The sequence below is a fragment of the Microtus ochrogaster genome, chromosome 1 (assembly GCF_000317375.1).
Source record: "Microtus ochrogaster isolate Prairie Vole_2 chromosome 1, MicOch1.0, whole genome shotgun sequence".
In the NCBI taxonomy this organism is placed as follows: Eukaryota; Metazoa; Chordata; class Mammalia; order Rodentia; family Cricetidae; genus Microtus; species Microtus ochrogaster.
Window position 1 is genome coordinate 20226938 of NC_022009.1, and position 24405 is coordinate 20251342.

General features: G+C 47.5%; 1 protein-coding gene across 7 annotated transcripts in view; it reads left to right on the forward strand.

Annotated features, from left to right (window-relative positions):
* Sipa1l1 (signal induced proliferation associated 1 like 1) overlaps positions 1-21158 on the forward strand; it is a 287022-nt gene extending 265864 nt beyond the window's left edge. For 6 of the 7 annotated variants that reach the window (XM_005343301.2, XM_026779932.1, XM_026779925.1 and 3 more), the window contains 7 exons: positions 5056-5292; positions 6025-6190; positions 11577-11823; positions 14892-15038; positions 16099-16213; positions 18752-18836; positions 19443-21158. In XM_005343301.2, the coding sequence (XP_005343358.1) occupies positions 5056-5292; positions 6025-6190; positions 11577-11823; positions 14892-15038; positions 16099-16213; positions 18752-18836; positions 19443-19586 (1141 nt within the window). In that variant the 3' untranslated portion in view covers positions 19587-21158. The remainder of the gene's footprint in view (positions 1-5055; positions 5293-6024; positions 6191-11576; positions 11824-14891; positions 15039-16098; positions 16214-18751; positions 18837-19442) is intronic. The other variant, XM_013346036.2, reaches the window with a different exon arrangement.
* The last annotated feature ends 3247 nt before the right edge of the window (positions 21159-24405 follow it).

Genomic DNA, 24405 nt, shown 5'->3' on the forward strand with positions numbered 1-24405 from the left:
CTGAGCCACAGCACACTGATTTAACAAGAGTTCTCCAGGATCATGAACTGGCCCAGCTGTCCGGTTCTCCCCTAAACTCAGAGCGGTCAGTCTGCAGCCGTCTGTAGTATAATCAAGCTCCCTCCAGAGTCTTTTGGTGAAGTATATGGCTGAACTCCTGGAGGTGGTCATAGGCCAGCAGGTAGTCAACTTTAAGGAGCTCCACTCAGAGTCTGGGCTGGAATTGTGTAGGAAAGGAGGCTTATTTTGGAAAGTAAAAAGTTTATAAGCTCACATACCAGTTCTTTGTTCTAGAAAATAAGAGAATCCCTAGAAATGTTTCAATACACAGTTTCTTTGACTCAAGAAAATGTCATATGAACCCACAACTCTTCAGTGACTTTGGCTCCTGCAGGGACCACAGTATTGCTTCAGAAATATGGTTTCGGTTCCTGGATCTGGGCAGATGTGACTTGGGGGTGTGACCAGGTTAGAGCAGGATGATCAAGGGTGGTTCTCAAACCCAGTGCACACTCGGGGAGAGTTTTACCAAGTATGCAGACACTGCTCCAGTTTTGCCTTATTAGATCTCTGGGGTTAGAACTCCAAGGTCCGTGTTTTAAAGGTGTCCCAGGTGAAGGCCCGACTTCTCCTTCCAGAGGTGTGTACACTAAGGAAGGAAGACAGTTCAGTGAGTTTTCATTCATTTCTGTTTGTGCCTTTGTTTCTACATGCAATCAGTTCTTAAGTGGGGCTGCCTAGTTATAACATTTAGTAAACATTTCACACCGGGACCGAGTATTAGCCGTCATAGTCATGGATAAAATCAAGCAGCTCCCCTAGTGAGGATACACTTATAAGCAGAAGCATCATTAATTAATCTTAATTAATTTAATTTACAATAAAAACTAACGTGGAGTTTTAAATACAGTTTGGGTAAAGCACTGTGTGCATCCATACTCTCACAGCTGAGGTGGATTTCCAGCTTCCTGTTGATTTAGCCTTGTCTTTCATCGTATGTTGAGTGGTTACAGTTGCCAGGGACTATTCTAGGCATGGGACATGCAGTGGCAAGCAAGAAAAAAAAAATCTCAGTCCCCCATGGGTTTATCCCCAATCAGGAAGATAGAGCCCAGACAGAGTCAAGTATGCAGTAGTCTGCACTGGGCAGAAGTGTTTTGGTAATGGGCTCCTGGGAGTAGTGGCCACATGGAGGTAAAGCCCGCCTGTGTTCTAGTACAGACACTCTCCGAATGCCAGTTAGGGAAGTAACAGCTGGATTCACATAGAGAAGAAAACCATACGTGACACACACTGGCATCTCCTCTGAACATTCCCCAGCCTCCTCTAATTCTCTCTTGGCACAGATCTGTGCAGCGTAGCAGGATGATTTGTAAATTAACAAACTGTGGCATTTATTTTCTATTCTGGCAAATTATTTCTGTTTTGACTCAACTTTAGCGTTTCAAACTTCCAGAATTTTTTAGTAACTCTGGAATATCAAAGTATTTGTAAGTAAAATATGGTAACACAAGGCATACCTCAAGTACAGTAGATTTCAGAGCCTGGGTCATGGACCATAGCAGCCTCTGGGAACATGTGAGAAGTGTGAGTTCTCATGTCGCCCACCCTGTCCCACATACTGCATCAACGTCTTTGGAGCGGGGATGTAGTCAGCATTTTTGATGCTGCCCTTTGAGAGCTGTCTCGTGTGACTGTCCACGGCTGCTTATATATCCTTAGTACTTATGTACTAAGTCCTGCTCCAGACGGCAACCAGGATTAAGGCTTGGGACCTCATAACTGTGTTCTGTGTGTCAAGAGATTCTAAAGCAAAAAATAAATTTTAAAATCTGCAAACCAAAAACTAGAATCTCATCCCTACATAACTAACGGACACACCCACAACCCACCATGCTTTCTAAAGCCTGCCTGAGGCTGCCCTCTTGCACTGCGGAAGCCCTTTGACTGGCCAGCACTGCTTCACTGACGTGTGCTGTGCCTCTGGGGCCTCTCTGCGCGCTCTTTAGCCCTTTGAAGTCTTCCCTTTTTCCTTCAGTTCATCCCCACGCTTTGGATCTTCTTTCTGTAGCAGAGATCCATTGGTTGTTTTGACCGTACTGATTTAATACTCAACACTTAGTTTTACACACACACTCTTTTTAAGATGTGTTATTTTCTTTTTTAATTATATGTGTAGCAAAGGTATGTCCTGATGGTCCTCAGAGGCAGGAAGAGGACATTGGTTCTCTTGGAGTTACAGGTCGTGGTAAGCCATTAGGAGCCAAACTCTGGTATTCTGCAAGAGCAATACGTGCTCTTAACCACTGAGCCATCTCTCTGATCCCTCTTCTTAGTTTTAAAAGCAGCCAGATAGAATGTTTATCAAGAGGCAGCATCGCACTCTTTTAAATATATGTTGTCCTTGGAGATGTTGTAGGGGTTCTGCCTGTCATCTCTAGCTGGAAAAATACTTGGGAGGAAAGAAAATGTGTGGGATATGAAAGTAAGACAGCCTTTTTTATTCTATCTTTACAAGTTTGGGCCCAGTTCTTCTGTATCATTGTAAAAATAGAGAATCTGGTTCTTTGTTTTCTGAAGTAGTCAGACCACATTCATGCTGAACATTCTCCAGACAGATTCTCCCCCAGTGCCTGTCTGGCTCTGGCTCTGGTCTTCAGATGCTGATGGGCCCTCCCTTCATGTTACTGACTTCTGCTTTCCTGTGGACATTTTCTCTGAAGGCTAACATTCATATTGCAAGAGGCAGCAACAGTACGTGTACACCCCTCTGTGAACACTATAGAGAAAGCAAACTAGACCATCACCGACATCCCTGCCCCTCACTCTGACCCCGCTCCTTCCCCGGTCAGACTCACTTTCCTTGGTTCTGGGTTTAGACAGGATGACACTCTCTGTGTAGTGTCTTTTTCATCCACACCACAGTGCTGGGGTCTGTCCCTGTGTTCCCAGCCACCTCAATTTGTTTCCTTTGTTGGTTCCAATTTGGGTTATCTCTGGTCTGAGGATAATACAGAGATCTGAATATATCCTAGTTACACTTAGGTGTGCTTTCTCTCAACGCGGTAGGTAGAAAGCGATTGTTATGTCTGAAGGACCTATCTTCAGCCTCAGTAGAGGCTGTGCTCTAGTTGACCAAAAAGGTTTAACAGGAACGCATTACCAGCAGTCTGTAAGAGCTGTATCGTGTCCTCTCTGGCATGTGGTACTTTAATTTAGCTGTTCTGGTGGATGTGTGATATTCTTGTGACTTACTTTCTCTTTTCTTGGTACTTGGTGATGGTGAGTGCTGGTGTTTTCATGTCTTCTATATAGCAGACTTTTCCTTCCCTCCAGCTGCTCCCAAATAACCACACAGAGACTTGATATTAATTATAAATGTTTGGCCATTAGCTTAAGCTTGTTTTTAGCTAGCTCTTATAACTCACATTAGCCCATTTCTATTAACGAGCTGCCCCAAGGCTCGTTTACCTTGTATGTTCTTCCCATCCTGCTCACTCCTGGCATCTCCTCTTGCTCCGCCCTTTTCTGCCCAGCCTTCTCTCTGCCCCAGAAATCCTGCTTAGCCCTAGGCCAATCAACTTTTATTAACAATGAGAGCAGCTCGTCTTCACAGTGCATAGAGGGTTATCCCACAGCTCCTTTAATTTCTCCTTTGAAGTCACTGTTCAGACCATTGCCCCTCTCACTAGTTCACCCAGTTGCCTTGTTTATTTCTAGGGGTTTGGCTTATGTATTGAAAAGGAACATATTATTGGATGTATTTTTCTACCCCTTTAGATGCAAAGTTCTTTCTTGTTTTGGTTTTCAAGACAGGGTTTCTTTGTGTAGGCCTGGATATTCTGAACTCATTCTATAGACCAGACTGGCCCTAACTATGGGTCCTCCTGCCTCTGCCTCCCAAATGCTGGGATTCAAGACATGTGCCACCACCACAGCCTGCGTGGATATTTCTTAACTTTAATGGGCTTTTGTGATCTCATTTATAAAACACTCTGCCTCTGTTATAAAAATGTTCTCCCATATTATGGTTCAGAATCTATGGGTCTTTTTAAATATACAATATAGGTATGACTGATCTTGTTTAAGGTTTAAGGCCAGAGGAGTGTCAAGATTTGTTTTCACCATATTGTCCCACCAGTGGGCTCTGGGTTTTGTTCCCACCGTAACCCTTTAAAATATTCTAATAGCTTCACAGTTGCAGAAAAGTTGCCAGGATAGAGTTCCCGTGGACCTCCTCCAGCTTCCCTTTGTCATATCTCCATTGCTGAATGGCTTCTCTGTTGCAGCTGCACATCACTATGGACTGGTGCCTTGCTCTTGTTCGTCAGGACAGTTAGCTTTGACAAATAGCACCACCGAGGAATGCCATATTACGTCTGTTGTAGAAGTCGCCTGACCTTAGATTTCCCCTAAGCAGAACTCTGCAATGCTCATAGTGTGGACGTGGGCTCTGAGGGACCTCAGAAAGGAAGTATGGGGATCCTGCCTGTGGCTGGATGAGATAAGAAGAGTCTGCCTTATTCAGTCTTAAAACTTGTCTGGTGATGAGCAGTCTTTGTGAGTCAGTATGACTGCTAGATGCTACAGGGACACGTACCTCTGTGTGCCCTTGGCCGTGGGTGTCAAGGAGAGCTGTGTCCCTGACTTGGTATCCCTCTGGCCCTTAGTCTGGTCTTAGCATCACTGTAACCCCCAGATCTGGGGAAAGCAAGACAGACAGACAGGCACTGAGACTTCTATTCTTTGTCCTGTCCCTTGCCTCTTCTGAACGTCAGTGGGGCCAGTGTGTTTGAAAGTGCCCCTAGGCCTTAAATGCTTCCACTTTAACTTAAAGTGCAGACCAAGCCCCACTGAGAGCACTTTGAAAGCAGACAGCTAATGACACGCGGAGGTCAGGAAGCCAGGTGGCCATCCCTTTTAATCGTTGATTTTTATTCAGCTCTCATTTTTCCCTAACCTCGCCTTCACCCCGCCTTGGACACCACTTCTGCAGCTGACATGGCGACCCTGGGTAGACACAGGTGTCACTGTCTCTGTCCTGCCTCCCCACAGCACCATGAGCTCCCGGCACTCTGCCAGCCCCGTGGTGTTCTCCAGTGCCCGAAGCTCACCCAAAGAGGAACTTCATCCCACCACGTCCTCCCAGCTCGCGCCATCCTTCTCCTCTTCCTCATCCTCCTCTGGGCCTAGAACTTTCTACCCCCGCCAGGGTGCCACTAGCAAGTACCTGATTGGATGGAAAAAGCCAGAAGGAACCATTAACTCCGTGGGATTTATGGATACAAGAAAGTAAGAGTTCTTCTCCTTCTAAGTAGTGGTTGGTTTTCTCGGCGCACAGAAAGAGCTAGGGCAATCTCTTAGCCCAGGATGCTGGGGTGGGGGCTGGTGTCGGAGGGATTGGCCTATTGGAGGGATTTTTCTTTCTTTTTTTAAATGGGAAAAAAAATGTTTTTCATGTAATGTATTCTGATCACACTTTCCCCCCAAGAGATCTTATTTGCTAAGTAATTTTTTTTTCTCTAAATTATTCCTCTGCCTCATTGCTTGAGTAAGATGTACTGTGAAACATTCCGATCTGAGATCTTGAGCTGTCATCGGAAAGAGCTGTGTGAACAACACATTCCAGCCTTCTGTCCGTCACAGCCTTTCTGTAGACCCCCTTCTTAGCTGGGCCCATCAGAAACTGAGTGACTGCCCCAAAGGATAAAGGACCTTTCCATGTAATATTCCTGTCATTTTGCTTCCGCTGTATAAAGGTGGCCCTGGGGATCCGACTCTGGTGTCCTGTCAAGTCTGCTGCTAGTGTTGGCTAATGGGGCAGATGGTTTCCTGTAGAGGAGGGATCTATTTATGGTGCAGATTTTACATGGTGTTTCACATTGGCTCTGTTTCTCCAACCAGCACTGACCTGAGTAGATTCTATGTAAACAGGAGCTATACCCTTCTCACTTGCCTCACTTCCCAGCCCCCATGCCCTTGAGCCAATCCTATGGACTCCATTTTCACCATCTCTCTCTGCAGGCGTCATCAGAGTGATGGTAATGAGATGGCCCACACTAGACTCCGAGCCTCAACCAGGGACCTGCGGGCATCCCCCAAGCCCACCTCCAAGTCCACCATTGAGGAGGATCTAAAGAAACTCATCGACCTCGAGAGCCCAACTCCGGAATCACAGAAGAATTTCAAGGTAGAAGGCAGGCTGGAGTAATGGCAGAGGAAAGCCAGGCGTGATAGGAACTTGGGCTGGGGTGTTGGGGACTCCTCTTCCTCAGCGCTGAGCACTCTGTCCCGCAGCCGCATCTCTTTAGTGTGGGCTCCTGTTAAGCTGTCCTTTCTCGAGCCCTCTCTTGTAGTATGTCCTCTTCTGAGTGCATGATTCCTTGGTCTGCACTTAAATGTCATCACTTCCGGGACTCTGGAAAGACACCTGTGGCTCCTTGTCAGTTAGCATGTTCCCCATATGTCCGTAAGATCCCCTCTCACATGTGTCCCCAGCATGCCCCGCTTCTGATGAGCACAGTAATACTCTCCACATGTCAATCAAAGGAACTGCCTCATGGCTAAACTCACAGTTCTCTGTACTGAAAGCCTCGTTTCCCCCTGAGAATTCCAGACTGTGCATGTCTTCCCTGGAGCCACATCCTCCTCTGTGCCCATCTCAAATACTCAAATGCAGCATGTCTGTGCGTTCAGCAGTAGCCAGCCTTCTGCTGGACTGCTGGGCAGGTGTTTCTGCCTGCCTCATTGCAGGGCCTGGAAAGCTTCTGAAGGCTCTCCGCACCTGTGTTCTCTGAAGCACGGGCCTGAGGAATTCCTTCTCTCCCCGTGGGAGGTATTTCTGCTGACGTGCTTTGAGCAGCCCCAGGACAAGGGAAGCCACTCCAGGAAGGTCATGGCAGTGAATGCTGAGGGTCTCTCTCCTTGAACTTCTTCTGAACCTTGCACTTCACCCTAAGTCAGGCTGACTAGAAAGCTAAGTTTCCGAATGCCGAGCAAGTGATGAGAATGAAAGCCAGAAAACGTCCCCACACCCCAGCCTCCGCTGTAGTCAGAATGAGTGTATACCAGGTGAGCGGCCTGGTGTTCCTGTCGCCTCCAGGCTCTCCTGTGCATGCGTGTGTACACGCACCACCCACAGAGATCAGATATGTCCCTAGACTGAAAAATCCCCATTTATAGGAATTACATATATCCCAACGGCCACTCTGGGGTTTTGCTGAGAAATAAATGGTTTATTAACATGATTTATGTGACTAAATGATTTAGGGATACAGCCATTCCTGACTTCTGTCATTTCTGTTTCGGAAGCCAGCACTTAGCAGTTCTGACTCATCATCCAGGGAACAAACGGTTCCCTTAGCAACCTTGAGGAAGATAGCACTTGAAACAGCCATCAAAACTCAAGGTGGCGTGTTAAAACTCTGCAGTCCCAGTTTCGATGTAAGAATTATTTCAAATGTGCTCTTTAAGGTCAGAAGATAGTAAAACTTGCCCAGGAAGGAGTCGTTCCCTAAATCCTACTTGAAAGGTTTTTTTGGCTGGGGGTGAGCTCAGAGTTTCCGTTCCTTAGATTTACTCCTGCAGTGGAGTAACTGGAGGCAAATGTCTGTCTGCCCTCATTCCAGCTCCTGGCTTTAATTTCCAGAATGTATTCTTTTAGCGTTGCTGTGTGCACTTTCTCTGTGGTAACTGACTACGGTATGGGACCCTCTGCAAAGACAGGGCTCCTGCTGGCTCTGACCACGGCAGCAGAAGAATGGAGCAGCAGCGGCCAGTGCTCTTTTCCCGCCAGTTTATCCCTCTTCGTCTGCTTTTGTTTCAGATGAGTTCAGCTAAGGAGCTATGGTGACTTCTGAATGACCATGGTTCTGTGGTGTAAGGCAGGCTAGCATAGCCTTGAGAAGCTTCCCAGGCCAGGCCTGACTCAAGGCTTCAGGCCAGCAGCAAGCTTCAGGAAGAGGCCTAGGAGAGCCATTTCTGCCTAGAGACTTAGAGCCCACAATGGGTGGGCTTCCTGTCCTGTGATCCGTCAGTCCTCACTTTGCTTCCCGTAGAATTAGTCAGTGCTCTGCCCCCAGCCGTGAGAGTGCTGACAGAACTGTAACACCCGCCCACTGGCAGAATGGGACCGCCTTGTTCTTCCTGCTCCCCAGCTGTGCTCTCAGGTGGACCAGAGCAAGGGACTCCACATAGCGCTAGTATGTAGGAAAAGAGACTAGTTTCTTGTGAGTGATCAGGACAGGGACAGCGAGGGGTGAAGAGGTCTGAGTCACTGCTGGCAGGAGTCCAGATGTAGGCTGTGATCAAATTGGGGGAATCATTGGTCTCCAAATGCCTCGATAGTTTTAAATTCACCTCCCTACTGGTTTTTAAAGTAAAATCATCCACAAAAGCTCCATTTGTACTGAACTTCTGTGATAGAAGATAAGGCTGATGTGGGCTGTAGTCCCCACCTAACCCTCTCCCTAGCAGTGAGCGCCCTAAGACACTCTTTGGGCTCCCTGGAGCATGAGTTGAGACCCTTTTGCATCTGTCTGTGTGCTCTCTGAAAGCTGGGTCTGACACCCAGCTGGGAGCGTCTTTCCCCAGGACTGACCACACTGGTCCATAGCTCTGGGTTATCCCAGGTCCCACGCCCACAGCAGGCACTTGGTGGGTTTGCATATCTTTAAGTCTGGAAGTTGAAGAAGGATGGGGTGAGGTGTGCTGACAGTTCTCAACAAGTCAGGGTGCTGCTGTATCTCAGGACAAGAAGTTCCCATGCAGGTTGTGTCCTTCACACCTGCCCTGCTTCTCTGTGGGTCAGGATCTCATAGCAGCCGATACAGTGGCCATCCAGAGGACTGTGATAGTTCCCAAAGAGGCAAAACAGGAGTTGGCTTAGAGTTTGTCTCCTGAAATCCTCAGGCTAGAGATGTTCATTGGAAATTAAATCTCTGCTAAAGCCTGAAGTGCTAAGAAAGATAGAGTGGGCCATATTGAATACTGGGATCTGAGAGCTGCGTGTGGCTGACAGGAGCCTCGTGTGAAAGTTCTAGAACCTTGAAAATAGAAAAGAGGTGATTTCATTGTACCAAAACAAAGCTAGTTAGAAATCTATTTAATGCCCACTGCTCTCCATAGAATGGTTAAAGAGCTGTCCCTTCTCTCAAAGACTGCTCACAGTCGCTTAATCTTAGGCCAATTCGTACATACCTTGGATTTAACTCATCACCATTTTAAAGAATAGTTACTGATTTATTTATGTGTATGTGTATAATGGGTGTGTGTGTGTGTGTGTGTGTGTGGTTTGTATATGTGTGTTGAGTTTGTATATATGTGTTTATAGGAGAGCGTATGTCTGCCACGGTACATGCATCTGCCTTGTTTGAGGCAGACTTTGTCTTGTTTATTGCTGGGTGACATGCTCCAGCTCGCTTGCCTGCAAACTTCTAGAGGATTCTCCTGCCTTTGTCTCCCTTCTCACCAAGGAAATGTGTCTTAAGTCAGTATTCTATTGCTGTGAAGAGCCACCCATGATCACAGCAACTCTTACTTAAAAAAAAAATTTAACTGGGGCTTGGTTCCAGTTTGTTTAGTCCATTATCATGGTGGGAGCATGGAGGCACACAGGCAGACATGGGGAAGTAGCTGAACGCAGACATGGTGCTGGGGAAGTAGCTGATGGCTACATCCTGATCCCACTGGCTGAGAAGAGATTCTGGGCTTGGAATGGGTTTCTGAAACTTCAAAGCCCACCCCTCAGTGACACACTTCCTCCAACAAGGCCACACCTCCTAATCCTTTCAAATAGTACCACTCTCTAGTGACCAAGCATTCAAATCTATGAACCTATTGTCGCCAATCTTGGATTGCAGACACATGTCACCCTGTCCAGCTTGTACATGGATCCCAGAGTCCAAACTTGGGTTGTCAGGCCCTCCGTGAGAAGTGCTTTTACCCACTGAGCCACCTCCTGACCCCTCATCCTGGATCTTTTAAGTGAGAAGCTTGTTACCACATTGGTCATACTTTATTCTTATTTACAGTGTGTCTAAGTGATAATTTGTGCATCCCTGGAGGGATGAGGTGTTGGGTTGATTGAGATTGATTGGTCGGCAAGAAGGCCCAACTGGTGAAAGCACCTGCCCCAAAAGCCTGAGGCCCCCAGTTCAATCCCCATAGAAAACTGGAAGAAGAAGACTGACACCACAGAGTTGCCCTGTGTCCTCCACACATTTGCCAGGGGCACATGTGCCCCCACACATACTACACAATACATAAAAATTCTTATTTTCCCAAACTAATGAGATCTAGCTACCTTGAGAGACCGAATTAGAGCTTGTACTTTCGTTCCTCATGGCAAGAGCCACCTAGTGTGTGTTTATGTTGTTGTTTATATTTATGTTTACTAGTGTTTTGACTGTATGTTTTTCTGTATACCACATATATGCCTAGGCCTATGTAGCGCCTATATAGGGGGTTGCACCCCTTGGAACTGGAGTTGTAGATGGTTATCAGCTGCCATGTTGGGTGCCGGGACTTGAGCCCTTGGTCCTCTGCAAGAGCACCTAGTGCTTTTAACTGCTGAGCCATCTCTCCAGCCTTGAGTGCATGAGTTTTGACAATCATCTCCTGGCTGACCACCAATTACACTGTCTGTCATCTGGTAAGCATCTAAGGCTCCCTGTCCCTGTTCCTGGCTGTTCCTTGGCTATCCATCCCTGTTCCTGGGAGTTGCACCCTCATCTTCTAGCCTCCTGGCAGGTGCTGTTGTGATCAGCCAGCATTTCACCAAGCAGTTTTGACAATCCAGGCAGATGCTTGGCTCATGATGATGGCGATGGAGTGTAAGCCCAGGGACATTACAGGATCTGGTCAAAGACATAGGATTCAGATAAGTTCTTTTTTTTTTTTTTTTGGTTTTTCGAGACAGGGTTTCTCTGGCTTTGGAGCCTGTCCTGGCGCTAGCTCTGTAGACCAGGCTGGTCTCGAACTCACAGATCCACCTGCCTCTGCCTCCCGAGTGCTGGGATTAAAGGCGCAGATAAGTTCATATTTAAGACTAGGGGTGCTGGTGCGTACCTTTAATGATCAGGTGGATCTCCTGAGTTCCAGGCCTGCCAGGGTTACATAGTAAGGACCCCCACACACCTCTAAAACAAACAAAAAAAAATCATTTATCTTGTTACTCAATACCACATAATATTGATAGATCATGGGTCTGAACTTCATTCTGAGCATGGATCCTAGAAATGTAGGATTTGATGAAGCTTCAAGACTAGATGGGGCTCGGGCTGGAGAGATGGCTCAGAGGTTAAGAGCATTGCCTGCTCTTCCAAAGGTCCTGAGTTCAATTTCCGGCAACCACATGGTGGCTCACAACCACCTGTAATGAGGTCTGGTGCCCTCTTCTGGCCTGCAGGCATACATGGAAGGAATGTTGTATACATAATAAATAAATAAATCTTTAAAAAAAAAAAAAAGACTGGATGGGGCTCATCCCGAGGCAGCACCTCACTGCTTCACCCACTCCACCTTGGTCTTGTTCTCTACCCTGGTGCCCTGACCCCAGTCTGTCTTCTGTTTTCCAGTTCCACGCACTGTCCTCCCCACAGTCTCCATTCCCCCCCACCCCCACCTCCCGGCGGGCCTTGCACAGGACACTGTCTGATGAGAGCATTTACAGCGGCCAGAGGGAGCACTTCTTCGCCTCCAGGGCTTCCCTTCTAGACCAAGCCCTGCCCAATGATGTCCTCTTCAGCAGCACCTACCCGTCTCTCCCCAAGTCGCTTCCACTGAGGAGGCCATCTTACACACTGGGAATGAAGTCGCTGCATGGTAAGTGTGCCTGCAGCTGCAGCTGGGCAGTCCGGTGGGTGACCCATGGCCCAGCATGACAGGCAGCCATTTGTTTCCTAGGGGTGTAGTTGTAGAGGGATTCCTACCTCTGCCTCGTCCTTCAGTTGCCCCCTGCCTCCTATAATCACAGACCACAGGTCACCTCAGCATTGGTCAGCACAGGTTGTTAGACTTTACCCAAGACCTGCTGAATTGACTTGACTCTGAAAGAACAGTCTTCTAATCGGTGTTCTTGGCAGACGTCCTAGCTGCTGAAATAGCAATGGGCAGACAAGGCTAAGGTGAGATTAATAATCATAGAGATATGTGCCCTGCTTCCCTCGGCTGCCATAAGAGCCCAGGTCTGTAGTTGTTCTGTCTCCTGACCAATGAGAGTATTGTCACTATCTGCCACACCCACTCATTTACTGAGCCAGCCAGTCAGCAAGGCATCTTCCAGGAAGAGAACCAGGGATCATGGCACCTCTGTGTCCTAGCCCACGGTCATGTATGCTGTGCTCGCTTTGTGGCCTAGCTAGATCCCAGTTTGACAGCCATAGTCTGGGACTTCAGCCTTAACCTGCCCAAAGCCACTCCAGGGCTCATCTGATAGCCATGGCCGAGTCCAGCAGACACACAGCACAGGACCTCATGTCCGGTCCTTGGCTGTGCATACCATCCTGACCAGATTTCCCTTCTGGGAACTCAGCTGCAGCAGTCGTGTGTATCAGACCCGTGTTTCTTGCCCTCCTCTGGAGCCGTGTCTTCCGAGCCTCCTGCTTGCTCCACACTTCTTGAGCCCTCACTGATGCTCATGAACATTCTCCCACGCCTCCATCCTACTCAGGCACATCCCAAGCTCCCTCTCACTACCCAGGGACCATGCCATCTTTCTTTGCTCCTTCCTCCACCCACCTACAGCTGAAGTCTAGATTTTCTTTGGCCCAGAGAGTCACTCCCAGTAAACCGAAGTCAACACATGAAGTTCTGCTTCCTGGCACAAGCTCTCTAGAGCAGCGGTTCTTTTATACAATTCCTCATGTTATATGGTGACCCCAACCATAAGGTTATTCTCGTTACAACTTCATAGCTGTAATACTGCTGTGAATCAGTCATATTGTAAATATTTTTGGAGATATAGGTTTGCCAAGGGGGTCGCAACCCACAGGTTGAGAACCGTTGATCTAGAATAAGCCCCTCTATGAAAGCTTTATATAATCTCACTTGCCCCTTTTTCCCCATATAGGGGTCGCACTGTTCATGAATTCCTTCATGTCAGGAGCCATTTTCCAGGGAGCAAATTCCTCATTCAAGGGCTATATAAGCCACAACCATTTAGCTAATAAAGAGAGACCTTGACGAATTGAGAACAGAATCTTGTCTGGCTCTGCTTGGTCTCCTTCCTGTCTCCTGCCCTTGTCTTTTTCAGAGAGAGCCTCTTAGGGACCCTGGAATAACTGACCCGCTAGGCGGGTTACACCTTCACTCCTATGATCCTCCCTATCTTGAGAACTTTTCTTCTCTCCAACCTTCACAAGCAATGAAAAGTAGCCTGCCACCCTGCAGTCACCACCCCTATCCATGTGCACGTGCACGCACGATCATACGTCAGAATGGGTCTGGCCTCTGGAGACTTATATTCTAAGGAAGTAGTCCAGAGGAACAGCTTCCACTCGGGGGCAGACAGGAGGGGAGGGACACATGTCCTTGCTGTGTACCTTCCCATCTGACTTCCTGTCCCATGCTCAGCTGCCTCGTTTGGTGTCTACCACTGAAATGTATTGGGGCGGTGGAGGTGGTAGTTGTGCCCCCTTTATCCCTGTATGGAAACTGGAGCATCAGGGATGAAAGTGCAGAAAGATGATAAATGGCCAGCAAAGTTATCTGCTCCGCCTACATACCCTTGAAGGGATCAGGCTTAAATACAGCCGAGCGTTGACTGTCCTCCAGGGTTTGCTGACGTCATTTCCTCAGAATTCTGCTCATTTACGTACACCGACAGCCAGCAGCTGCACCTCAGCAGTTTGTACGGAAAACATGCACTGACTAAACCTTGGCTTGTAGGGCTGGTGCCACAGGCACAACTCTCATCCCTGTAAACGGGGATTTCTGGAGCCACACTGCTTTGTAGTGAGCTTTGCTCAGCTCTGTTTCAAGGCTTTGGTGCTGCAGCACATTTGAGGGGTGTCCTCTTGGAATACATGCTCTGCTGCTTTCACCCTGACTGCTGCCTCTAGGTTTCCTACTTTTTTTTCACTTACTGCCTTCCCAACCCTGAGCAGCAGCATGCCCTCATGTGCCCAGGGTAGACCCTGGTAATCCAAGCAAGGGTTTTTATCATTGTCAGCTGTCACAGGGTTTAATGTTGGCAGTGAATAACCTTTTGCCTTAGAAAAAGGTGGCTGTCAGATTGCTGTAATATTGCTGATTGTTCGGGTGATCCCCTGGTCCCCGGGCCCACTGAAAGTCCCTTCCTCGGCTGCTCCTATGAGAGACTTAGCACTCGCAGTATGACTTGGTTAACTTCTCAATCTTGCTAACTACATCCAGCCGGGGAGCCAGTAGAACATTCCTGGGATGCCACTCCTGAGTGAAGAGCCCGCAGAAGCTGTGCTCAGATCTCAGCTTGTGGTCTACATAAAAAGGCGCCCTGTTGCTTCTCTAGTAGGTGTTAGCGTCCCTGGGTTGTATCCAGAGTCCAGGTCTCCAATGGAGCAGGCCTCTTCTCCCCAGATGAACCTTTTGACACTCTGAAGGGAAGCTGAACACTAGAGCTAGCCCCGTGCCCACTGAGCACAGACAGTTCCTCCCCAGCAGACCTGTGTGTGACCTTGAAGGTGCAGAACTAAGTTTCTCATGACCCGCATTCTTGGAGGAGAGATGGTGGGAGGTATTATTAAGATGGAAAGGACTGGAGGAAGCCAGATCTGCTTCACTAATGACCTTCTAGACTAGACATTGATTCCATCAGCAAATGGCTTACACATCTCCTGTGTTAACAGGAAGTGGGTAGGTTCTTGAGTGCTTCTGCTATGGGCACCAGTGTTGTCCTGTTGTTCCTTCTGTAGGAGAGTTCTCCGCCTCGGACAGCTCCCTCACCGACATCCAGGAGACCCGAAGGCAGCCTATCCCTGACCCCGGCCTAATGCCCCTGCCTGACACTGCCGCGGACTTGGATTGGTCCAACCTAGTAGATGCCGCCAAAGCCTATGAGGGTGAGTGAGGTTGCTGACAATCCACACAGGTCACCAGAGTCCTGAAGGCTAAGCCACAGGGTACCGGGATTGTGATCAGGTCTGAGCAATGTGCCATTGTGGGCACAGTGACAAGTGTGCTTCACCTGAACTGCTGGAGCCCAGGCTCTAGTGCTGAGATCTGGTGGGCCAGACTCTGGACTGGGAGCCTCTTACACTCAGATGGAAGCTGAAGTTCCCTCTGTACAGAAATTCATGTGACTCCTGTAACTCGTAAACCTGTGGCCCCTAGGATGCTCTGGTCTGTGGAAAAAGAGCCTAAACACAGGCAGTGTGTGCCGACATGGACTGTCTAGTGTCCTTTCTTCAATAAAGACTAACTTTGCTCTAAGATTATCCTTCCAAAACTTTTTATTGCTAAAATGTTCTTTATAAAGTTGCAGTAACAGAGTAATTTTTGTTTATTGGTCTTACTTATGAGGATTGAAAGTGACTATTCTGTCAAGTGTCCATTAAACAGTGGGGTTATTAGGCTGCAGAATTCAGAAATAGAGCAACCAGCAGACATCCATCACCGCCCTCCTGCTTCTTTAGCTCATGGGAACACCCCAATTCCCACTGGGTTTGTTGTTTGCAAACTAATCTTACAAACTTTAAGTTGGGATATGTCTGAGCAGTTGGTGTGAACACCAGAGCTGGCCACACATCCTGTGGAAAGCATCCTTCAAGAAGGATCAAGAAGTATCATTTTAGGCTTTCAGGGCATGTACATCTTTATAAAAGCCTTGGCATAGAATTTGGTGCAAGCCCTCTTTCTGGAGAAACTGTCACCAGAACACTGCTTTGGTAAACAAGGAAAGGGGGCTAGAAATGAATTCGCAGAAGCTGTCTTTTTAAGGGCACCTAGACTATCACTGGCTCTTCAGTGGAAGAGCACAGTCTCCTCCTGGGAGGGTTAGAGACTGTTGAGACGTACCTGTGTGTTGGTACCATCGACATGTTGACAGTAGACTGGCGGACTTTGCAGATAGGGCCCCAGGAATGCGCCCCTGTTCTTGATGCTCTCTTACTTCTCTTCCAGTCCAGAGAGCCTCGTTTTTTGCTGCTAGTGATGAGAACCATCGCCCCTTGAGTGCAGCCTCCAACAGCGACCAGCTGGAGGAGCCGGCCCTGGTCCAGATGAAGTCGTACAGCAGGTTGGTCACCCAGTGCTGAGGGCACCCTGTGCACCATGTGTCGCCCCCAGTAGTGGCAGATGTGACGAAGAGGAGATGGAAGGCCTGTGGAGGAGCTGAGTGGAGCTCAGCTGCAATGCCAGATACTTGGCTTTGTAGTTAGAACTCTTTATAACTGACTACTGTACACACGATTAAACTGGCTTTGATGCTAAAGGAGAAAGTTATGAATGTTATTGTTATTTAATGTCACAATTCACCTGTGCCCCTGGAGCATATTAGGTAAAGTAAGAAAACATTGGTCACAAATGCCCCTGAGTTCTTGAGAGTTAGTCTTTGAGTCTGGTTTTTGTGTTTTCTCGGTTGCTATTTTGGCTGCCTGTACTTCCATCTGCTCAGCTTCCAGCATTCTGCCTCTGCTGTCCTGTGTTTAAAACAGGATGGCAGGCTGGCTAAGAACATTTGTGAGATGGGGCAGGTTGGTAGTCACTGAAGCCAGGAGAGCCCCTGGATTCCGGTTATGGACTGTGTGGGAGTAGTTCCTGTTTCCCTTAGTTTCCAGAGGTAGAGGTGTGTACCCAGCAGCCCACTCTGGAGCATACAGTGACACCTCCATCAGCTGGACATCCCCGCCCTGCATCCTCCTGGGAATGGCTGGGAACCAAAGTAGCTAAGCCGGGTGTGGTAGTGCATGTTTGTAATTCCACATTCTGGAGGCTGGGGCACAGGCTCAGGAGACCAGCTGGGCTGCATTTGGAGACCTTGTCTCCATCAAACCACTGTATTTCACACCTACACATATATTCAAATGTCTATGAGATGTGGCAAGAAGCAGGTAATAATAGGGGAAGAGAGGCACTAAGTCTGAAGAAGTCTGCAGGGGTTTGTGCTTAGTTTCTTGTTAATTAAAATAGAAGATGTCACAGGCCCTCATACTGGGACAGATAGGGTAAGCAGAGGGGCAGACTACTCAGAACTTTGGGGAGAAAAAAGAAAACCCAGCTGAAGGACTGCACAGAGAAGCATGAGCCTGCCTTTCTGGGATGAGATCATTAGTACTGATCACAGGAGGAGGGGAAGATGGGCGCAGTAGAGCAGATGCAGATGGGGTGCATCCGCCTTACTACCCTGTCAGTGCGCGCGCTCAGTTCCTCCTGAGGAGCCTGTGGAGTGGAGTTGGGCTCCAGAGGGCTCCCTGAGGGCAGCACCCTGCCAGGCTTTGTGAGGGGCAAGGGTTTCCCCACACAGCTTCCTCTGTTGTACATGTTTGTCCTTCAGCCCAGCCCTGACCGGCTTGTGGAACCACATTGTGAGTTGCCGCTGACCTACAATCCAGTCAGTGTCAACTTTTGGTTTTGTCTGAGGAGTCTGGAGATCAGTATCCTTCACCTTGCGTTCAGTGAACTGTGACCTTTACTTTTGAAACATGATGCAAATATAAAATTAAGAGAATGGTCACGCAACTCATTATTGGTCAGGAATTCCAACTTGAACTTTGACTTTTTAACTACATTTAAAGAATACTGTTATACCATGTCTTAGAAGACCAAGAGTTACATCTCTGGTTCTATAAAGAGTCCTCTGCCTTTTTTGTTTTGTTTTTTGTCTTTTGTTTTGTTTTGTTTTTTGAGACAAGGTTTCTCTGTAGCTTTGGAACCTCCTGGAACTAGCTCTTGTAGACCAGGCTAGTCTCAAACTCTCAGAGATCCACCTGCCTCTGCTCTCGAGTGCTGGGATTAAAGGTGTGCGCCACCACCACCCAGCCTGTTGTGTGATTCTTAAGGTCTTATGACATGACTAGAACTTCCTCCAGGAAACTGTTGGCAGCTCCCATTCACATAAAGAGGGGGAAAGAAGTGCTGACTGATCCTCAGTCTTGAGTTTTGGGGGTGGCAGCACCCTGCGTGTGACCCTCAAGTGCATCCATACACACTTGGTGCTCCACTAGCAAGGTGCGATTAGCACTTTAACTTAACAAAACTGCTTTACCGGCCCTAATGGGGCAGAATCTGAGGCAGTGATCTTGCACTGATGGGATTTGAAACATGCTGCCTCGTGTTTTCAGTATTTAAAGATATTTAGACTAGCTAAGATGTGAGCATTGTATGTAGCTGCAGTGGCCTGCTTAGAGACAGAGCCTTCAGGAAACTCAAGATCTGCTCTGTTAGTGACCCCAATGCATTAGCTACATACATGTGTCTCACACACACACACACACACACACACACACACAGTGGATCTCCTTTGAAACCTCTAGAAGAGATCTGAAGAATGAACTGTATGACTGTTGGATTTGCAGTGCTACCAAAGAGACCATTTTCATTGTCATCACCAACTCTTTCGTCAAATGTAATAGTTTTAACAAAGGAAGCTGTTGACCGGCTGTTTAAACCTGTATCACCTGTTAAGATCACCATTTTCTCTTTTTAAAATTAAAAAAATTCACATTGAGTTGCCATGCTAAGTAATTTGGCATTGAAAAACATTTTACAAAAAAGGGGGAAAAACCAGCATCCGTGTAGGCGCCTGCCAGCGTGGCCTTTTGTCTCTCCCTCCCAGCAGTAAGGAGTCCTCTCCCACTCTGGCTTCTAAAGTGGACCAGTTGGAAGGGATGCTGAAGATGCTTCGGGAAGATCTGAAGAAGGTAAATGTTCTCAGAACAGTTTGTCCAGGCTATGGGAACAAAATGCCGTTAACTGGGAGAGTTAGGGAGGTCGGGGACACGTGTGGGTTCCCTGCAGTTTCTCTGTACATGTGTGTGGGGCAGCATAGACCTTGGTGCCATTGACACACATGGTGTGAGAGACCTTCATTGTCCTATGTACAGAAAACCTGGTCCCTTTGGGGGAAAGCCTTAGACTTCAGCCAGGCCTCTCTGGGCCTTGTCCTGACCTCCAACCCTCGTGACAGGTGTCAGGTGCACAGGTCCTCATGTCCTTGTTTGGCTTGTCAGACCAGGAGAACTAAACTTGTGTTTCTTTGGTTTTGACTTTATCTAGGTATCAGCCTAAAGCAATGGCCTAAAACTTTAAAGCTGAGTCTAAAATACACTTTAATATAATTGCACCCTAGCTAATCCTATAGTTCTGAGCTTTCTGGGCACCCTTGGGCTTGAACCAGACGTGCGTGGCCATTTAGTAGACTGGGGAATGGGAAAGGACCACCTAAAGAGAGTCGAAGCTGCTTCTCCTGAGAGCTGGGCGAGATGGGTGGGCACCCCTAGGTTACATCTACTTGGCTTTTCCTTCAGGAGAAAGAAGATAAGGCCCACCTCCAGGCAGAGGTCCAGCACCTGCGTGAGGACAACCTGCGGCTGCAGGAGGAGTCTCAGAATGCCTCAGACAAGCTGAAGAAGTTCACAGAGTGGGTCTTCAATACCATAGACATGAGCTAGGGACAGCTGAGGGGAGAGGAGGGAGCAGGCTGCTCTCTTCATTCCTGCTTTGGAAAGTATGCTCAGCATCCCTAGCTCCCCGCTGTGCTCCTGTGGGACAGTGCACAACACAATTGCAGACCAACAATCATTATCTGCCTTTTATAGAAAAGAAAAACAAAAAAACTAAATAAAAATTTTAAAAAGTAAAATAAAAGTTTAACTGCTAAAATGTGAATGTCTTTATTTTTTGCACAATATCTTTATCTGTTATGTATTTACAAAGAAACTGGGCCCAGGACCAGAGTGTCCCGGCCCCTCAGCCTCTGCTTCCGTCAGCTTTCTGATCTATTTCAGGTAACCCAAGATCTCCCTGTTATCCTGACAGACGTCTTTGTTCTAGGGAAATAAAGGTTTTTCTTTTTAACTGTTTGTTTGGGGGTGGGGAGCCTTGTTTCCTTGCCATCTTTCTTTAAATGCCTGAAGAGGGGCACTTTAAAGAAAGGTCACTCCCCCTGCGTGGTCTGTGAGAGGCTTTTACCTTCTGCTCCTGTCTGCTCGAGACCTGCAGGGCCAGAACTGCTCACCTTCTGATCTGCATCTTGTCCCTTCTTTTCCTGGAAAAAAATGGTCCCCAGTATGCTCCTCAGAGCTAGAACTCCTTGTTTGGCTTAAGTGAACCCCACTAATTAGAATCAACCTGTTCCACCTCCTGGACCTCTATTGTTAATTGGCTTCTGAATTTTCCCCAATGAAAACCTTACCTGTATGCATTTTACAAACATTTTGGTCAAAAGTCTATGTATATGTATAGTTTCTGTTTGAGATTTTTAAAGATGTAGCAGAACTTTTTTTAAGCTTGTTGAGTATGACTAAATTAATTGACAAACCCTTTTCATCAAAGCAAGACTTCACCGGTGTTTTTAATTAGGAAAGCTAACAGTGAATGTTAAACTGTGAGTTTAATCCTTGCTTGTTCGGGGCAATGCCTGTAACGAAATGGGCTCTTGGAACCTGCATGCTGCAGCGTGGCGTTTACTCATAAAGGACTCTGCTGTAGAGGTTACTCCTGTGCTGTTCCTCCGTCTAGTGATGCAGGCGACTCTGGGCTCCTCGCCCTCACTGTTAAAGAGCTCAGAGATGTGGGGCTGGCCTTGCTGTTAAGTGGACCCAACTTGCCCTGGATTCCATCCCTGAAAGACAAGGTGGATGCCTCCTGCCTCCCCACACACGCCAGACATTTATGCCATAGATTCACAAATAACTGTGATTCTTCTGCGGGGTGTTTTTTCCTGTTAACATTTCTACCGCCGAGGGACGAAGAGGGTTTGGGAGTGCTTTGTAAAGACAGCAGTCCACTCTTTCTAACGTGTGTGGAGGAGATTGTACATTGCCTGATGTCTCTGTAAATGAGAAATAACTGCTAACACTCAAGCATTCTGAAGTCTTGCTTATCTTTCCGAGTTTCCTTTTCATTTGATTTTCCCTTTTCTTTGGGGACTTGGGGCAAGCTATTTATTAGAGTTTTTGCAACAGAGTTCTTGTTTGAAGCCTCTAAAGACTACTTGTAAAATTCAAACAATAAAATTCGTTTTAAATCTCTTTTAAAATGGGTTGGTGTTATTTCTTGGGGTTTTCTTGCTTGAGAGACCACCCAGGAATTTCTCATTAAGCTCCATTAAAGAGGAGGCCAGGAAGTGTGTCCTTTTCCAAAGTGTAACCGGCTGCTTCGCTCCCTGTTCCTGATCCCTGTTCCTGATCCGTAGAGAATTCCCACCCTCCCTTCCCTGCGCATGACCATTCCCAGAGCATGATATGGTCGGTTGCCTTTCCATTGTCCACATGTGCTTCTTCCATCACAACATTGTCGTTCCCTGAGACCAGCCACACACACCCTTTTTTATTTTAGAAAAGGACTTTGTCCTTTAACTCTCAATGTCAGTTGTGTGTGCCCAGGGAATACAAATGCCTGTGACTATTAGACCGTGCAAAATATAATTAGAGAAGTTAACCCACTGGAGAAAATGAGTGCTTCCTAAACTCAAACATACACAGAAAAATGCTGTTTGTAATCCACCACATCACCCTTCCTCTCGAGTGGATCAGCTAATTTCAGAGCTGACACGGTTTCTTCTAGTTGGTTCAACAATTTCTTCAAATCCTAGAACTGCAAATCTAGGATAAGAGCGGATACCACGAGACACTGATTGACAAGCTTGAAGATCTGTTCAGGCATGGCTGTTGGTGTCGGGGAAGCCAGAGGATGGAGCTCAGTTGGCACAGTGTTTGCCTGACACACACAGAGTCCCTGCAGGACGCTCGAGGTGGAGTAAGGATCACAAGGTCAAGGTCAGTCTGGGATGTAGGAGGCCCCGTCTCAATAAATAGGGCAAAAACAGCTTGGCCTTGTGCCTTGCTACTGAATGCCTTGGCAGGGGTAGGGACCATTGGGCTTCCTTGATGGAAGACAACTAGATAGGCCAGTTGGGCTCTAAACCTGTTGCAGGTGCCAAGTGGGTGGGATTTCTCCATAGAAGAGGATGGAATCCACAGTCAAGGACTATTGGTTAGTCACATACCCAGCACTCAAGAGGCTCAGGCAGGAGGACTGGAAGGTTTAGGAACAGTGTGAGCTCAGCAGTGAGACTCTACTCAAGAAATAAATAGTCCAAAGACAACCATGCAAGTGGAGACAGCTTTCATTTCTCAGCCACCCAGAACCAAATGATTACACAAAAACTATTAATTACAACACTGGCCAACAGCTCAAGCATATTCCTAGCTAGCTCTTGCATCTTAAATTAACCCATTTCTATTATTTTATATTTTACCAAGATGCTCATGGTTTATTACCTCACATCTTGCTTCTTGGGTGGGTGCATGGCGACTGCCTGACTCTGCCTTTTTTCTCCGTGCATTCAGTTTCGCTTTCCTGCCTAGCTCTATTCTGTTCTGTCATAGGCCAAAGCAGCTTCTTTATTAACCAATGGCAATAAAACATTCACAGCATACAGAGGGGAATCCCACATCAGAAACAGGCCCATCCAGCAAGCACTTTGCTTCCTTCTACATGTAGGAGATTCTTGTCTTGGTAGAAGGCTCCCACGTCTGCAGGGTGCTGCTTCTCAGAGGCGAAGAAATGGAGATTCGGGTGCAAGGTGGCACATCTGGTTAGAAACAACCAGTAAAGATGTGGGTGCTGTTAGCCAGAAGCTGTGTAATTAGAAACCGATGTCACAGAAATTTTGGGGTGCTCACCCATAAACTCTTTCCTCTACTGACATGACCAATGGGAATCTTCGTTCTCTGATGAGAAGGGCATCTAGACTGAGGCTCAAATCACGTTTGTTAAGATGACGTGGGCAGCCCTTCCATAAGTTACCTTACAGCTTCTGAGTGTCAAATGACAACAGCCTTGTGGTAGGGACCATATGTGTAGAGCTGGCCACTGTGGGGCACATTGTTATCTGGGAGGGAATCCTGACATGTCAGGAAGAATCAAAATGAGTGGGGCCACTCTGCTTAGAGTCTATAGATTTGAGTTCAGTGGTACCTCAACCTGGAGCTTGCTGCCTCATCACCCCGGGAAGTTGGATAAAGTCACTTGGCAGCTTCTCGGGAGCTATGGTTTAACAGGTGTGGCATAGATACACAATACTAAAATGTCCAGCACATTCCCTTTGTTTGGGGATTGTGTTATAAGCTTGAGTATTTAAAGAAATACTAGATACCAGTATTGTGTTAATGGGGTTTCTAGCCCCACAGCACCTTACAGGGATAAACCATTTTACATTTGTAGGTAGTGTGTGGGGTTTTTAAGTCCTTCTTTCCCCCTTTTTACTGTGGTTTGGAACTAGCTCTGCCTAGGATTTTCTACCACTTGACTATTTGAAAGCCCGGGCTTCCTAGATGAGATTGGAATTCCTTTCCCGTTTAATTACATGAGGCCAGTTGCCGGATTAGCGAGAGGTAATGACCCTGGGGGTGGGGTGACTACTAAGAAAGCAGGACCTAGGGTGGCCGTTGAGCACTTGAGCCAGGACCTCAGCAGATGGCCACAGGGCGGTCTAGAACATGGGTTAGACTGGGCTCTAGGTTGGGAGTGTTGAAGTCACGTGGGTCACTTCTGAATCAGCCCACCCAGATCATCTCAATCTCAGCATTGACTGTCTCTACTGAGATGATGGCCATCGCCTACAGCCCTGGTCCTCTGTTGCTCTTCTCTCCGTATTGCTTTCCCTGGACCCACTGGACCCTACATCTGGACCTACATCCTTTCATTTCAGACATTTTCCATCTTGCCTTCGTGTGTCTGAGTCAGCATCCTTGAGACCCAAATGAACTTCCCACCTTCCCCTCTCCTCAGCACCATCATTCTGCCCTTTACCTCACTACCTTTCAGCCCTGTGAGCTCTTAAGTGTCATTCCATTGTTCACCCTCAATGAGCCTGTATTGTTAACACCTCTTTAGCACCTTTGCCAGCCCTCAGAGCTCCACCTCTAAACATACATAGCTCATCTTACCGTTCAGTGTGGACTTCTCATGACCCATGTTCAACCCGGTGACCTCCCAAAGCTCTGGGCATCGTACTCCAGGTCTGTAGAGAAGTATTCTTGCTGCTTTGGGGGATCTCAGCACACATCCTGTTGATGCTTCTGTCTTTCCTTTTCCTGGCAAAGGGCTGTGTGCTTTCAGGGGCCCCGTCGTCCCATGCAGCTTAGACCTTGTTTGCATACTCAGAGTCTCTAGTGCATGCCTTCAGCCACAGCTCTCCTTGGCATTACCTAATTCAAACCCAAAGAAGGGAATCCCACCGTGGCTATCTACCAGTACAACCAG